The sequence below is a fragment of the Botryllus schlosseri genome, chromosome 3 (genome assembly GCF_051294905.1).
Source record: "Botryllus schlosseri isolate E-star chromosome 3, Bs_hap1, whole genome shotgun sequence".
NCBI classification, from domain to species: domain Eukaryota; kingdom Metazoa; phylum Chordata; class Ascidiacea; order Stolidobranchia; family Styelidae; genus Botryllus; species Botryllus schlosseri.
In genome coordinates, this window is record NC_137238.1 from 25,563,379 (window position 1) to 25,581,673 (window position 18,295).

The window sequence follows — 18,295 nt, forward strand, 5'->3', positions numbered from 1 at the left end:
ATTATGAGTCGGCGATGTTTGTATTTTCAAGGAAAGTTGCTATTTCATTTCTCATTTCATACAATCGTGCAAGCATAGCTTCTCGACTTAATGCGCTAACATGGCATATATATACAAGACATCGCCATATCGATGCTCGGTTTCTAGTAATATCTGAGGTAGGCTAACTGTCGGTCCAAAACACTATTCAGGTTTGTTGTCTTGGCGTAAAACGTCTTCTGGTGAATTAAACTACAGATGACTAACCTACGGATGCTAGTTATCTATAATGAAACAGGGAAAGTATGAGATGTTGTCATTGCGTCTGAGCAAAGGAACGGCACCTTCATTGTCGCACCCCATCTGAGTGGCAAACCCTTAAAAAGTATGGTATACCCTCGGTTGTGCGATACACCCGCTTGATAAGAACTGGTCTAGTCTACTCCACAGACATTCTCCATCTCCTACTTTTCGTACGAGATAGGCTACTATAGTCGACCGCCTTCGCCCCAGTTTTATGGCGTAACAATAGACTAATGCGACGTAGGATACTTTATATCGGAGCAATGCCGCATTTATTGCAAGCAGTGCTGCACTGAAGATTGGAACTCATTGCGAAACGGCGGGCCGTATTCTCGTGGTAACTAGTTATATCGTCGCGGGCCGGACGATTTCGCTTGGCGGGCCGGATCCAGCCCACGGGCCGTAGGTTGCCGACCCTTGATCTAAACAAATCGCACCATTTCAAGATATTGAGGAGCGCAGTACCGGTATTATAACCAGGGCTGTGGAGTCGGAGTCGGAGTTTGGCTAATTTTCGCTTGATGGAGTTGGAGTCATGAAAACTGTGGTGGCTGGAGTCGGAGTTTGAGTCGTGGAAAAAATACTGATTGGAGGCGGAGTCGGAGTTTGTGAAAATGACCCTGACTTCGACTCCGACTCCAACTTCATTATAATGAAAACAATTGCTTTCAAAGGTGTTTTTGAATTACTAATAATAACAACAACTATAATAGGATTTTTATGTATCATCAATCGCTGTTATTAGTAACGATACAGATCAGGGGTGGCCGAACCGTGCGGCCCCGCAGGCCAAATGTGGCCTGCGAGGTAATTTCCGAAGTGACTTATCACATCAGGTAAAATTGAAAGACCAACCAAAATTTGATTAGCCTGACCGCGAAATTTGAGGATGAATAAAACATCAGGTTCGACGCATTGGCGTAACCAGGGGCCAGTCACATTCATCGCAGATATTCGTATATGACCATAAAGTAGAATATTCCGTAGCAGATTTATTTGACTTGCAATTTTTTGAGCATTTCGCATGATTTATTGTCACATTTCTTGCATTTAGTATTGGAACCCCTCCTGGAAATTATAAATACGCGTAATTTACATGATTTAGTCCAACTATATACTCGCAGTTAGGAGATAACGTGTCGTCCAACATGCGACTGTGCTTGTGCGCTCGATGCGAGATCGTCGGCGATGAAACATTTGCACAAAATGACAGAGGCATGTTCACCGAAACCGTCGATATTGCTATGTCGAAAAAGCCAAATAATATCATGTCCATTGCCAAATGAGCCCAATACACAACAGACATGGGGTGATTACTTTATGAATGTAATCGATTGCGATTACGATTACTTCGGTATCACGCGATTACGATTACGATTACGATTACAGCAAAATCTGGAAGTAGTCGATTACGATTACGATTACATTTGAAAAGTAATCACGATTACTCACGATTACATTTACTTTTTCTAATTATTTTTGAAGACATATTGGAAGACAATACAACTTGTGATGAAAAGGCCTCATGAGAGAACAATTATCATTCGCTTGCTACGTCACTATATACCATTACATAACTTTATAGATGACGATTTCTCAGATCCAACGATTTGCACTCTAAAAAGGGCCATAACTGCCGCACACCAAACCCCCTTATTCGGTGGGGCGCGAGCTCAAAGAGGGTCAAATTATTTCGTAAATCAAAATAAGTTAAAGAGTCTTTTTGAATGATTAATTTAACTTGAAAATTTTCCTCACCCTTCGCGATTTCATGTCGCTAGATATCTTGATTTTAATGTGCATACCCCTCCCCATCAAGAAAATAGTATGCATAATATATAGAAATCGAAATTTCGGTGCCGACCACTACCGCGCCACGACACCAAGACATATACAGACGTATGACCAACATGTGCTACCAAAGAAAGATCTTGGCCGAAACGTCCATGTATATGTGTTCACTATCCAGTGTCCACTGTCCATTGTCCATAGCTGCGCTGAATGGGCGCGACGAATAGTCCTATCCTAACATAAGCCCCGCAGTACAATGCCACCCGGTGTACCCATAGAGGAAAATGATACATCCCGTGAAGAAAAGACAATTTGTGTATGCGTCTCACGAAATGTTTTTCGTTCAGTTTAGTCTGCAACGTTTGTTCGACTACAATATCTTTTGACTAGGCGGGAGATCGCCAGTTAACAACATGCGACTAGGGTTGCATTTAAAACAAACGGTGTTTTAAAACAGTTTGTTTAAAACAAGTTTTAAACAATGTTTTAAACAAATGCCTTTAAAAAAACTGTTTTTTTCAAACGTTGTCTAATTATACCGTAAGTGTTTAAATAGGCCTACGTATAGGAAAGACCATGTAGTATGAGCCCACGAACGGTTTTCACCCATAATAGTCTATCTATACGATGTGGGAAGGCTGGAACCCTTACAATCGTTGTCGGTGCAACATTTTTAACATGTAGATATTGATCATTGGTACAGAATGGGTGTTCTGATGATGATTACCGCCGACCGTAAAAATGCTGCATAACGGTGAAGACCTCGTTAAATATATTTTTAGTTTGTTTATGACAGTGGTCGGAAGCCGTTTTCGTCGAAAGAGCCATGTTTATCCTATATTTTCAATTGCCAACGCCAATCCACTGCGATGTCGCAATTAAATATTAGTAACGTCATGGCAAAAACAAAAACAAAAAAAACAATAAAAACATGTTTAAAACATGGGCCTTGTTTTAAACGTTTGTTTAAATTGATTTTTGTTTTAAATGCAACCGTACATGCAACAAAGTAATAATATCAACGGGCCCGTCCGAAGATGTTATAATTGTTGATTACACACCGAATGCATATTGACTCAATCGTGTCTTTCAGTTGTTGTGGCAAGGTCGACTGTAAAACAGAGGTATTGGGGGGAATCGCCCCCCAGACGTTTGATTGATCACCCTGCGGGGGCTGCTGTTTTGGTCCTGATTCTAGCTACAACGCAAGCTAATATGGTGTGGCTATGGCTATAACGGCGAATGGCTATAACGGCACATTCAAATGTCGAGTAAAGATAGGGCATATACGAAGGCCCCGGTAAAGAATTGCGAAATACCGATTGGTGCCTGTTTCAGGTAGGGGCATACTAGAATAAATAAGATAAAGTGAACATAAAATTCTGCAATATTGCATAATATTTCTCGCAGTTGAACGATGAACATACGCATTTACGCATGCATATTGCCTACAATCCATTTAACACATATAATGCGAACTGCCTTTTACTCGCAACAGCAAAGAACAACCCGGTCATGATTTATATCAACAGACGTTGATTTGTAACGATTTGATGTGGAAATCGTAATATTTGAAGAGTACAAAATTTCAAATCTTTGTCCAGTGAACGCAGTCATAGGCTTATACTCAACCGTAAAACTGCATAACCAAACATAGAAACGTTACTATTTAAAACAGGGGTCGCCAACTCAAAACGGGTCGCGGGCCACTTTTCAAATTTCGTAGCGGCCGCGGGCCGCATGAATTCAATATCGATATCAAATGGTCAACCTCGTTTAAAAACTCTACGACAGTACAACGCTGTGCTACCTAAAATAGGGGATTGGCATAGTGTCAACGAAAGAAGTAATATTTTATTGAAAGAATCCAAATACAACAGAAAATCATTATCCTCAATTTCATGTTATTTTGAACTCTGAGCTGTGCACGAAACGCTTTCCAGCGATTAAAGAATCGATATCGAGGCTTGCGATATACGTTAGTTGCTGAAAGACCATCTACATGTAGAGCTTGAGCTAGTAGAGAAGCCAGTAGTTCTCTAACTTTTTTAGACACGGTCCCCTTTATGATACTGAAAATTTTCTCGCGTCCCCAACCGTCGCGTCACAAAATACGACCAGAATGCTAGCAATCCCAACGGATAATTTGATGGCATGGAGGGTAATGACTGTTGATAAAAGAATTATATAATATGAAATCCGCACTATACACGGATCAATAACTATGAACTTGAGGTAAATCGCGCATAGCGCGAAAAAAATTCAGTTGACCGAAGCTCCGCGTCCCCTTCAGATGCTTACCCCCATTTTGAGAACCAATGCCCTAAGCTGTTTACTAGTGAGTTCAGTCTTGGCAGTGTTCGGACCATTGCACGGCAAGGCAATATGGTCAATTTGGTCATTCATATCAGCTTATTTGTCCTCGATGGAATGCCAAAACGCCAACGACTGATGACGATTAGTGATATTGGGCAAGGAGAAAAGCTTATTTTGAACAACAATATATGTTGAGACTGTAGTCAATTTCAGCATTTCAAAATGTTTTTTTTAGTTTTCTTCCGAATCTCAAATCAACCCGCGGGCCGCAAAATATGACCTCGTGGGCCGCGTGTTGGTGACCCCTGATTTAAAACTAGGCAGAGTGGCGGTTATTATTATGCTGTTAGATCAGGGGCGGCCAATTATTTTTCTCCGCGGGCCAAATGAAAAGCAGAAATATGTTGGCGGGCCGAGTCAGAAATTTTAGAATATCCAGCGTATTGATTTTATTTCTAGATTGGGAGCAGTGAATTACACGAATTGGTGCTCAGTGGATGTGTTGATATTGGGGAACGACAAAGTGAAGGTTAATTACCCAAAAAATATTTATTTGCTGTCATATTTTGAAACAATGTTAAACATGATACATTTTACAGTCTCTTTAAACCCCTATCCGCGTTTTTATATCAATACATTAAAATGTACTTGGAATGACCGAAACAACCCGTCGTCATCCCCCCAAGCGTTGGTCTTGGGCCCCCCATAGAGTTGCACCCACGATGCACGAGATGTCTTGTATACACTAATTGGAAACGTTTATGCCCTAATCGCGCTAAGCGCAGAATTTTTTCATGATTCATGATTTAATCGGTCAATAATATTGGTAATTGCATATATATTGCTATATTTTTTAATATTCGGGAGCGCCAGTTGGTATCATTACTTCGCTACATGTTGTTATTTCGTGACCTCTCGTCTGCTATGTGAAAAGATATTGAAATCGCCAAAGCGTACCAAATTAAAAAGACGCACCCGATTCCCGATTAGTATTTCTTCACTGGCAAATATTGCCTATGGACCATTGGACTTCGAGGTTTTCGGTCAACATAAGAGCAGTCCTTTTCGGCCAAGGTTTTCTCGCCGTCGAGCTTTTTTCCCTTTACTTAGTTAATTTGATCAGCAGTTGCAATTGCAGTGCCTTTTCGGAATCCCGTGTTGGCCTAAAGTTCATTTATTTTGGTGCTTCGTGGCGCGGTAATGGCTAACGCCGAAATGCCCAATTCTAAAAACAATTGATCTTTAAATCGCACCGAGCGCCAAAAAAAATTGAATGAAGTTGCATAAATTTTCAAAATAATACCCTATAATTTATGTTCATTCACAAAATAATTTTGGGCGCCCGTCGAGCTCGCCATCCAATTGGGGGGTTTGGGGTACGGGTGTTACGGTCCTGAGGGTAATATATAGCCTAGCTTATTGTCTTGGTAGCTGGTTTCCGAGACGTGGGCACTGTGCAGCTTGCCGAAATGGCCTCGTTGTTTAGCCAAAGTTGCAGTTATTAGCCATCATTGAATTTCAACTTTCAGCTTTCTTTTTTGACATCCTTTATGGGTGGTGATATATTCAGAGAAATGATGAGCAGTGAGCACTGATTCACTTGTTTTACGAATTATGGATTTGGATACACATCACGTACAATTTGAAACACAGACCGTGTAATGCGTAATGTGACAATAGCAACAAAGAAGGTTTGGTGACTTCTTGTGACTTTAATTCTAACGGCATAATTTGCTTCATTGACTTTACTTTACAACATTATAAAGTAGGTTTTATATTTTAAATTTCAAGCAACCTTTGGCGGGGCACACAGAATCGATCCACGGGCCGCATTGCCCAGGCCTGTGTTAGATGGTGATGTCGGGAGTATATTATTAACCTGATATACGACATGCCGACGATTCTTAGAATCCCACGGTTACATATATATCGAATATATATTTACTATGTGTGGATAATTCGTTACGTAATCATCGACGAGCAAAGCTAATGCTTGTGACGTGATAATGAGCAGTGGGGCTTGAAAAGCCGACATCTCCTACCAATAACATGGTATAATATGGCACTCTTCCTTGTTCACTGTTCAGTTTCAGCCAATAGTCATTCTACAAATAAAAAGTAATCGTTCTTTCACCAAGAAATCGATTAGATATGTGAAATAATCGATTACGATTACGATGACTTCGGATTTTTTTCGAATGTAATCGATTGCGATTACTTGGAAATGCTGTAATCGTCGTAATCGATTACGATTACTAATCACGATTACCCCATGTCTGATACACAATACATACAAGTAATATATTAATTGATTAAATTCATTCATCACTTTTGACAAAATTTCGTGCTTCGCGTGACCAGGGCATGACTGCACAGTGCACACTGTACAGTTGCGCAAGGAGTTTTCATGACATAATTGTTATCAATTTAAAAGTGTAGTCATATAATTCTTGTTTTCAATGTGACCTAATTCGGTTCGTTCCTATCGGACGACTAAAAATGGTTATCAACATTCAAGTTGCCCGCGCAATGGTTCGTAAATCTCATATGGCCCTTTGGCCGAAAAAGTTGACCACCCCTGACATAGATAAAATTGGACATTATTTGCAAGTTACAATTCAGTTGCATAGAGGATGAAAGAAACAACATGCCTCTTCACGATGCAGTCACTTATTGATGCATTTTTTGGAATTATACCTTGATATTGTGACATAGCAAATATATCGTCTGGTGGTAAAATTGATGTAATTGTAAATATAACCAAACGCTCCTTCCCGCTTGACAAAATTAAAGAATATTTGTTGTGTAGCTTAGCTGCTTGGGTCAAACAAATGATTAAGAAAGATTGCAAGTCATAGTCATTGAATACTTGACTCAGTGCATGTAGACTAGACATATGCTATTTGACTACTTCCTAAATTTATGACCAATGTCCAACGTTTATGACCAATGTCTATTAGTAGTGAGAGTGTGTGTGCTTGTAATCAGTACAGTGTGTAATGAGAAAATTAGTAAGATGCATCTATGTATTATTTGCTGACTCACTACACTACACTACACTACACTAGACACATTCTAATTATACAGGATAAGGTATATGTCGTGTTTGAATGATTCATACATATTAGGTTATTAGAGAGTCCATGTTATAAAAACTGATAAAATATGAAATAGGAAGGATATTCAGAAAGGCAATCTTTCATGCATGGTGAGTAATTTGAGCTGTGCCTCAATGAAACAATTTTGCATGCCATCGTTAATCATATGTTTGCATATGTTTAATGGTTATATGATAGTCATTTAACCGTCACTGTGGCATATAATTTTCGAAGTAAATTGGTACTACTGTTGGAATCGGAGCCGGTACGTTAAAATACTCGGGCGTCGGAGTCGGTCCATTGAAAATGTGTGGAGACGAAGTCGGAGTTGGAGTCGGTGATGAAGCTTACCGTAGACCAGGGGTGGGCAAACTATTGAGCTCGCGGGCCGCATTCAATATCTGAATTCATTCGCGGGCCGCACTATATAGAATTCTAATTATAAACCAACGCAATATTGGTATTTGATTATATAGTGATGACATGGAGATAATATATGTTTTTATTTAAAACACACCAAACATTGCTTTGATGATATCGTACACGCGTCAGAAACGTAATGGCGATATTTGATAGGCTGGTCGACCTGAATAACCAATTCGTCGAAACTATAGAGACGAAAGACGGTTGTCCCGATTCTTGGAACAGGATTGATTTTTAAATATGTGTGCAGTGATCTGTTCATAGATTTACTAATTCAACTTTTGGTGCAGTTCCAGGACAGACAATGCGGACAGCATCATACACATGTTAGCTTCAAACACGTTTCTACTATGTGTAGATGAAATATAAATACCACGATTCTACGCATACAGAGAACGAATCTACCTAAGACACGCATGAATCGTTTTGAATAAGCACATCACGGACATAATTAATACTGGAGTGGTCAATCTGAAATCACACTCGTGACCCAAATTATGTCAATCTCGTTTAGGATTTCTGTAATCTTTAGCGGTGGAAACCTTTCAAATTGCCTGGGCCTTGAGATCGGACTGTCTCGCCAGAAATTAACATAAAAAAGAATATTGGCAGTATCTGCCTTCCCAGTAAACACTTTACAGACCAAAGATGTAGAAAAGCTGAGCTCGATTTAGTAGATATTAGATCTCGGGACGTAGTAGAAAGGGGGATCTTGTGTCGACTCAATTCAATGTCTTTTCCATGTCCTTCAATAATGTAAATATTATGCAGATGCTACAACCTTTAAACATGGTGAGTAGAATGTAGATCCTACATTAAAAGAACATCCTGATATAATAACCTGTTTTTTACCACTGGGCATAACCGTATCACGGCTGCGTACACACACACACACACACACCACATTATCTACTACATATTAATCACATTTGCGGTAATTTAATTAAAAACGAATTGGCAAGTAAATAATGCCGGTGTAAAAAATGAAACGAACGAAATTACTTGTAGGGCCAAGTAGCAATGAATGAAACTATGAGAACAGTCAGTAATCAGAAGGTTTCATCGTCTGATGATGATAATCCCTTTGGCGTTTTCTTTTCAACACCCAGTAGAAATAAAATGAAAATGACGATTATTAGCTAAGACATTCGTACTGCGAAAATGGCAGAGGTAGCGAGTAACGAATGACTCCTACATTTTTTTCACCCATACTTACTAAAATGGATTTGATTCTGGACTATTTCCACTCAAGTTTTCAAGTTTTTATTATTATATTTTTTATTATTATATGACTAGAGAACTGACTTCAATGGCAACTTCTACTTGATTATCAAGATCAACGATGACTACTTCAGCAATCTTTGAAAACAGCCACTAACACAAAAAGAATTCTTGGCTAAAATTTCTTCACATTCTGTCAAAAATGATCAATTCAACAATCCAAATGAATCAGTTATTTGGCGGCTAGTTGGAGAGAGACATACTCAAGTCTAGAAAGTGGAATGATACTCTGCCTGGAAAGCTGAAGACCTAACAATATTGTGTACAGAGAACAAAACATTTGAGTGGCGGCACTGGTATAGACATTAACAAATTATTAGAATTGACAGCAAGATAACCAGCATGACATTAAAATGAGAATTAGTGCAGTTTCGTAGGCTGTAGTGATACTCAGCCAGTAATTGACCTAGCAGAGAGCAAAACGTTGTAAAAAAAGCGAGCGAAACCTCCGAAAAATGATACGATAAAACATTAGAATCGACAGTCTTACTAGAAGCAGAATAACCATCATGAGGGGTTAGAGAACAGAATCCCGGGAAGTGACCATCAGAAATTACTGCATACTGGCCGAACAAATCCATGACCACTAACAAATGGTCTTTTAATAGTCAATATTGATACCAAATGACACCACCCCTATTTCACCGCAACATTTAGCAAATACAGCGCTGGAGTCAACCTTATAAAGCGCTAACCAAACGCCCATTAGTTTTCCCACCTACTACTTCGCGCTTCGCGGATGGAAATACGCATTAAAGCGAATGGACGCGACTTGTCACACTCTTGCTATTTCTGCTCCCTTTTTCTCTTCCTTTCTCTTGAGAGAAACAGTCAGCCGCGTTTACGGATCGTGAATTCCCGGCTTAAGGGTGATTCTTCCTCCAATGGTCAGCACCTTGAAAATTGAGGACAATGTTGTTGCAAAATGCCCGACAATTTGAAATTTACATCATTCTAATTATTCCAGTTATGGCCGTGAATCGTTACAAGTGCGGTAACCATAAGAATTATTACTATACTTCAACTACAAATACAATATATTGTATAAAATAATTACTAATTCTTTTACGTTGATCGAGTCCCAAATGGATGAAATATGTCAAAGAATTTGCTAAATTTTTTTGCATAATTTGACAGATTCCGAAATCTTCTCAAAGTGCACCTTTCAAAAATTTGATATCAAGACTCCCAACATTTTACAATTCGAAGTTGGATGGCTTAACCAATACAAGCGAACAGTTTGTATCGCAATTGACAATTATGTAGAGAACGCTGCGAGACATGTGAGTAGGCTTACCCTAAAACGATTCTCTGACATGGACATTGGGGCTCTTAAAAAATGACTTTTTTTCTCAAATCGTTCTGGCTACTTGATAAAATTGTTAGGTTACCTAATTCAAGCCTACACACCAAATTTGGTTCAATTCCAACCAGTAGCCGCATTGCTACAGGAAAAGAAAGTTTCTATTTGAAAATTTTCTGTTCACCCCATGAAAGTGTTAGGTTATGTATAGAAACGATGTTCATCAAATTTGGTTCGATTCAAACAAGTGCAAGCGGAGTTATTGCCATCGAAAAATTTGGATTTGAATAAAATAGTATTTACGGTGGGCACCACTATAATAAATAATTAAAGAATTGTGTCACGATGTCATACTGTTTTACGCAACCGTTGTTATGCACTGCATTGTTGCTGTGTTCTGGCTCCATTGATGTTATTTCTAAATTCGACATTAATAATGCGTCATAATTCTCCATCTGGTTTTGAATTCAACTCTGTTTTGCTTCCTTTATCGTGCCGCTAGCTCTTTAATAGGCACGCGAAAAGTTCTTCGGGTTTCAATAACGTTTATCATGAAGGTACTTTTGAAAGCAGTATTAAAATTTTGTACCACCAACCAGTTATTTAATTACTATTTATCTTCAAAGTGAATGCTCATTGCATGAAGCAGGGTTGTAAGACTCGAGTCAGGATTTTCTGTTGACTCGACTTGACTCAGGTCATCTTCTCAAAGTACGCTTTTATGTTATCCACATTAAAGAAATGGCAAAACCCCTGAAAAAGATAATTTTTTTCAGGGTACTTGAGGCAATTCAATGCGATCCATTCTATAATAAATTTACTCATACTGTATCCCTTCAATCTGTTTCAGGCCTAAATGGGGTTGAGGATGTCACGGACAAGGCAATGAGACACTTGAATAACATCTGTTCTCACAATTTTCCAAATGTTTGCGAGATAGATTGAAAAAAAAATGAACAATATGCTCTTTGAAAGTCTTTGCTTTTTTGTTATTGTTGAAATTGTATAAGCCATGGTATTTCTTTACCAATCGGACGATTGCTGCTGCAATCACTGTGGGGTTTACTATAATGTAAAGCAGGGGTGTCAAAGATACGGGCCGCATCCGGCCCGCCAGACGATTTCATACGACCCGCGAAGCAATTCCGAGTAGATTGAAATATTCTTATATTTTCCAGCATATCTGTTACAAACGTTGAGATTTTTGGCAGGAAATACTTCCATGTTCATGGGCCCCATTATAACCACCCGACTATGTGGTTCCACTCTAGTTACCACTGGTAACAAAGTCGGTGAAATTTACATCCAATTTCAAGAAGGCCAAAAGTGAACACTATGTTCAGAGTTCTATATCAATATGGACCAAGAATATATGGTCAAGCTAGCAATTCGGCTTTTGAATGGTGTTATGGAATCAGTATCTTTCAGAGTCGTAACATTGATGTTGTGGAAGCAGCATTTAGATCTTTGGTAACTTCAGTTGACATGATTCATTAATATTATTCACGAATGTTAAAAGTTAACAGCGGTCTTCGATGAGATAAGCAGGAATCCAGATATTAGCCGAGTCAGTTACTCAGTAAATGCCTTATGCCAGCGTAAGGCTATAAAGAGAGGGAAAGGTGCCAATACAACATAAGCTTATGGTGATCAAAATCCTTGGACAAAAGTCGGCTAGGAACCCATGTCCAAGAAAAGATGCAGCAAATGAAGCGAATGTAGTTTATTGTAGTGTTAGTATGGCAGTTTTTTCTCTCTGTGGCAAATGCTGCCTATCCACATCGAGATTCCCTACCTAAAAAAGGAAACCAATGCGTTGGTCGAAACCTTCCAAGCGAATTCCAGGGTATTCTTGTATTTTTGGCAATGACAACGAGTTCCATTCAAGTGCGATTTTGCATACTTCCAAGGAGTAGGCTCTGACTATTGTGAATCGAGATCAAGCAGAACATTGACATTACACAAGGCTCTGGTTCTAGTCATACTCGAGTTTCTGCGGTTATCGGACAGGCACACAAGACTACAAGACTTTTGCGATATTATTTGTTATATTCATACTCGAATTTCTGCAGGTAATATAGGATATATTTTCAATCAAAGCTATTGTGAACTGCATATCGATATAGTTCAATATCTTTCCACTTGTTCACTTTGTAGCATTCTTCAGTCGTCCTTTCCATGAATTCATCTCACAATAGCCAATGCACATGAACCAGATATTCTATATACCTTCTGTCATTATATTTATATACGTAGCAAACTCTATAAAGGATCAAAGCCACAATATCACATCAATCTCGTGAGAAATGTAACATAGGCTACACGGTAATATTCACTAGTCATAGCGACTCGCCACCGCTACCTAAATGTTGATCTGTCCAACTAAATACGACGCAACTTCGAGAAATACATGACGACTCGCCTTGAACGCCATAGAAACAAGCGCTGAGCGATCCTGTTTTGGGTGCAGCCATCTGACCGTGACCATTCTGCCGGCTAACAATGGGAGAACAATCGAGTCGTCACTCCAGTCATACTCTATAGTGGTACCCTCCATTATAGCTAAACACCAATGAATTGCGGGTTCGAGCCTGACACGTCGACTCCATAATTCCTACCGAAGTGTTGACCGTTTATCTAGGCTCCTCCTCGCCATCTGATCCGCATAGCCATGTCTTAAAAAGCGTAGGAGTGGGCCGTGCTATAAGTGGGCAAATGGTTGCCCATGAACTCGGCACTTGGTGAATTCGGCCCTCGGGAAATTTTGTAATGAAGTGTATTAACAGCTATTAATATGAATTAATAATAGTATTATCAAGTGATTCGTCAATCTTGTAAGGAGGTCAGGGCATCCGTAGATCACGCAGTCACGGCGTGATTAGATCACGGATTGCGTAGCCGCGGGAAATAACGCAGCGCTCATGTACCGACCACGCGCGGTCTGCTTGGAATCGATGGCGTGAGTGACGGGCCTGTGTCGTGTAAGTTTTGAGAAGATGGATCTTGGCGGTGTATGTGAGATCGAAACTGTGGAAGATCAAGCGGCGCTTCTTCGTTTATCGATCACGACAAGCCAGTGTTCCTCATCAACAAATGTTTCGCATGATCACGTCAAAATAAATTATATTTTGCCTTTGGAGAGACGATTCCACTCTGGGGTTAGGGTGTCTCGATAACAGGGTTGAAGGATCCCAAGATTACGAGATCTACCGCGAGCCACGACACGTTTAAATTTCCTTTTTGATACTGTTCATTCATATTAAATGCATTTCTAATGCGAAGGTGTTCTAGTGCCAATTCCTCCAAGGGCCGAGTTCACCAAGTGAAGAGCGTCGCGTTATTTCCCGCGATTACGCAATCTGTGATCTAATCACGCCGTGACTGTGTGATCTACGCATGCCCTGACCCCCATACAACATTGACAACCACTCAAAGTGCCAAGTTCACCGGCAAACCTTCCAGTAACCAATCATGGTGACCGGTACCGCTACGAGATCTACCACGGCCGAATTCACCAAGTGCCGAGTTTGTGCGGCGAATTCACTAAGTGCCGAGTTCACTGGTAATCGGGCAGATACGGAATGATAATAATAAGAACCGGCCTGGTGTAAAATGACCAGTGTAGTCGAACCACCACCATGAACACCACAAACAAACAAACAAACATCTAACATGGAAAAGAAATTACCTTTACAGCCTTTGACAAACACAGTTACCATTGAAATCAGCAATTTAGGTCTTATTCGAAAGCAGAATAACAACTGTTTTAGCGGACATATCAAATCAAATGTTGGAAAGTTCATGTAAATTAGCCCAAAATATTATCTTACTGTGACCATATTCTATCAATATGGTCTGGCTAGCCAAATTCTCTGGGCCAACATAAACAAGCTGCGTTTGGTTTCAACGATTAATAATCTTGTCACTGGATTCGAGGAGTAATTGCACTCAAATATCAAATTTTGCTCCATTAATCAACATCAAGTTGAAAATGTCCATTCTTGCACCAACTTTTATAAAATCACGAATCAGTGTTCTACAGGTATGTATCTATATGACTTATATACCTAGAAAATTCAAGCATAAATATTATGATATACCGTAGGTATAGGTACCGGTAATTCAGATGTTTGAAGCGACTTGGACAACTAGATAATTATAGTGGTCTAATTTCACTAAATTAGAGCGAAATGCCAGCAATATAATTGTAATCTAATTCAGAAAAAACGGTTTAGCTCTAATTCTAGCCTGGAAAAGCTGAAACTTTTCTATAGTTGTCTACACCTGTTTTGCAGAAAGTCAAACAGCTCTAGGCGTCATATACTACAGGCAATTCGAAATACCCCATAAGCTATATGCTACTGCGTATATACCTGTAACCCGCTACCTCAGTCAGTCACAATTCCTATATATTTACGGCATTTACCATACAGAAAGAGCGAACTATGCCTGGCTGCGACCTGTTGCCCGTCAAATCTTTGTCCGGCGCGATGACGTAAAATTTGAATCGCCGAAATATTCTAGAAGTCACGCATCGATAATCATATTCCTAAACGTACAACATCTCACTTATTTAGTTATTCTCTGAATAAAACTATTAGCCATACTCATTGAACATGCGAGATTACCGAAAGAGCGAATATATATACAATGAAGATCATATATATCAGAAGAACACAAAACTGTTCGACCTTAGAGCAACAACACGAATATACAACACCGGTGACATCCTAACGCAATAAAACGAAGGGAGAACATTGTTTTTTTAATGGATAGAACGAAGCTACCGCATGAGATCGAACAAAACCGGATAGGAATTCATCGTGATTGAATGTACCGACAAAGTTATCCTTTCTACGTATTTTAGTCATACCAGCGAGAGATAGAAAATTTGCATTATTAGGTTAACTACCGGATATAACGAAGCCTAATGCATGAGATGGAACAACACCGAGTATCAATTTATTCTGATTGAATATAACCACAAGACCATCCTACTACGTATTTTAGACATTCCCTCGACACTTAGAAAATCAGAACCTAATCGAGATGATCCCGGATGATCCTTTTACGGTTTTGTGTTTGTTGGGTTAGAACAGTGGTTCTCAAACTTTTTAAGACACGGCCCCCTTATGATAGTAGAAGATTTCGCACCCCCCTTATCGTCATATCACAAAACGCAACCAGGATGCTAGCAAACCTAACGGATAGTTTGATGGCATGGAAGGTTACGACTGTGGAGTGGATGAGACATATAAAATATGAAATTCAAACTAAATACAAAGCAATAACTATGGACTGGATGTAAATAGCGCAGAACGCGAAATTTTTTTCAGTTGATCTCAGCTTCGCGCCCCTTCAGATGCTTTCACGCCCCGAGCCCCCCACCCCCACCCCAAGCCACCCACCAGTTTGAAAACCACTGCCTTAGAATTATCATGGTGAAATATACTAAGAAAATGTTTAATGAAGTCCCTGCATTAATTCGATTTTTACTACGCATTTTATGGATATTTTCAAAAAGTTTCTTTAGACTCTCGCGGGCCGCACAGAACGGTGTTGCGGGCCGCATGCGGCCCCCGGGCCGTAGTTTGCCCACCCTGCCGTAGAAACTTCAATACTGAATGCAACCGGCGGCAGCCGGCAACATCTGAGCTGACATACACATTGGACGACCTTTTCTGGTGATGTGTGCACATGCACACATTCTTGGATCGCTGAGAAGAAATATTTCATCCAGTTATATGTGTTTGTCCAATATTGTGTATCCCAATACGCAATGTGGTGTCTCAATCGACGATTTCGATTTAGAGTGAAGGTATGAATGATTTGCACTTAACTGCGCTTAGAGGAAGAATATACAACACACCCAAAAACATTTTTTTTCAGTACAGCACTGTGAGTTCTAATCCAAAATCACAATTGTGATCCAAACTAAGTGATTCTCGTTTTTATTTGTTGGATACTTAGCAACCGAAACGTTTCAAATATGTTGGCCGCGAGGACATGCTATTGTGCCAACAAGGAAATATTCATCTCCACATGTTCATGACGCTTCCCGATGCCTTCACGGGCTGCACAAACCGTTTTCACGGCCCTTTGTTTGCCCACCCCAGATCCATAGCAAGATCGTGGACACATCGTTCCACGCAGTAGGCTACCATATTGAGATGTGCAACTGCAAATGATATTTAGATCTAGTGGTGTCATGGGCTATTAACATCAACTGTGAAGCCAACAATTTTGGGTTCGAATGAGTGACTCTTGTGTGCCGAAAATTAACTTCACTCACTTCAGAATTCAATCGACAAGTTGCAATAAGATCATGGTGGGACATTTCGCTTGGGAGGCATCGTTTTTAGGATATCATTTTCATGGCAAAAAGAGTATTCGGAATAATAAGTTATACTACGACAAACCTTCTGCGGACTATCTCGTAGACAGGGAAGTAAAACACGATTCATGTTTGAATTAGTACTGGAAGTCATATGTTCTCCGTCACGTACGTGCTCACAGCGAGCCTATTTTAAAATTTCGTGTTCATTGGAATGAATAGGAAACCACGGAATTAGAAATTGTCACTATTTCGCGCCCCGTACATTGTTGCTCTTTTGGTATGCATCTCGTTTGCAGACCGCAGGCTGCATATACTTGATATATACCTGTGGGTGATAGAATTTTGAGACCGCGACCCAAATCTAAATTTGATTAGCATCTCTCGACCCTGACCTCACACGTCAAAATGATGCATTTAATGTTAGGATACTTTCATGGGCGTATATGAAATAGAGAAGACGCAGACAACCACTTGTACGCAACGTAGCTATATGAAACATGTGTGACGCACGTTATTTCAAAGTGGGGTGCATTATCTTTCTTGCGCGCCGCCTTTGCGCAGAGGCGTACAAAATACAAGGACGGGGCTTGTTAATTCGGAGAATGGTTTCATCTCCGCCAATTGTTCTGAAACCGCACTTTTCCCCGCCGCATGTTAGTCAAACATTTATGTCTTTAAGTGTGCCGGCGCGGACAGGGCAGGTCCCGAAATACCTGTCTCTAATAGTTCCACACCCACGCGACACACATCCCAGACGAAATCATTGCAGCTGAATCCGACAGTGTTAAGCGATACTAGGAATATACCGTTCTTTTACAATTGCAAATATTCAGTTAAATTGATTTCTGTTAATAAAAAAATATGGGGTGCGGCAGTTACGGCCTCGCTCTTTCTCTCCGTCGACTCTTCCCGAGTATTACCTTGAACCCCCTATTTTTTCTGGCAATGCCACTGACCCTGAACATAAACAAACCATTCAAAGGTGATCGCGCAAAGCGCATAGATTCTTTTTTTCTTTCCAGAAATGCAGCAAATATTATATTTTGGAAATTTGGTCGTTACAAATTACTAGACATTTCTTTATCATTTGGTTTTTGTCATATTCGGCGGGATCTATATTTCGAAATTAGTACATGCCGCACCCGTGCAAATCTGAGTTGCTCCACTGAAGGTCAATGACCGATTAACGTAGTCATTGGTGCTATTCAAATAGATGTGAAAACAAAATATCTACCTATTTTCCGATTTCAAATGTTTCTACTGGGCATGGTGTCGCATATACTATTTTTAGTCATCAGTGTCAATTCGAAACCTTGAAAAGTGAAAGTGTTATGCAGAACGTCTACTATGATGTCACAAATGCGTACAACTTCGAAAACTACATTAGGTAACCGTCATTCGGAAGCCTTACCGATCGACTTGAAAATGATTTCTGGTATACAAACAATGAAAACCTATAAATAA

At 39.9% G+C, this 18,295-nt stretch overlaps 2 protein-coding genes across 2 annotated transcripts in view; one reads left to right on the plus strand and one right to left on the minus strand.

The window, feature by feature from the left end:
* The window catches only part of LOC145435413 (uncharacterized), a 428,570-nt gene that overhangs the window by 25,400 nt on the left and 384,875 nt on the right, over positions 1–18,295 (minus strand). The gene's annotated exons all lie outside the window — the stretch shown is intronic.
* The window catches only part of LOC145436528 (uncharacterized), a 62,981-nt gene continuing 61,505 nt past the window's right edge, over positions 16,820–18,295 (plus strand). The window contains exon 1 of the mRNA XM_080313891.1: positions 16,820–16,958. Coding sequence (XP_080170017.1) covers positions 16,820–16,958 — 139 coding nt within the window. The remainder of the gene's footprint in view (positions 16,959–18,295) is intronic.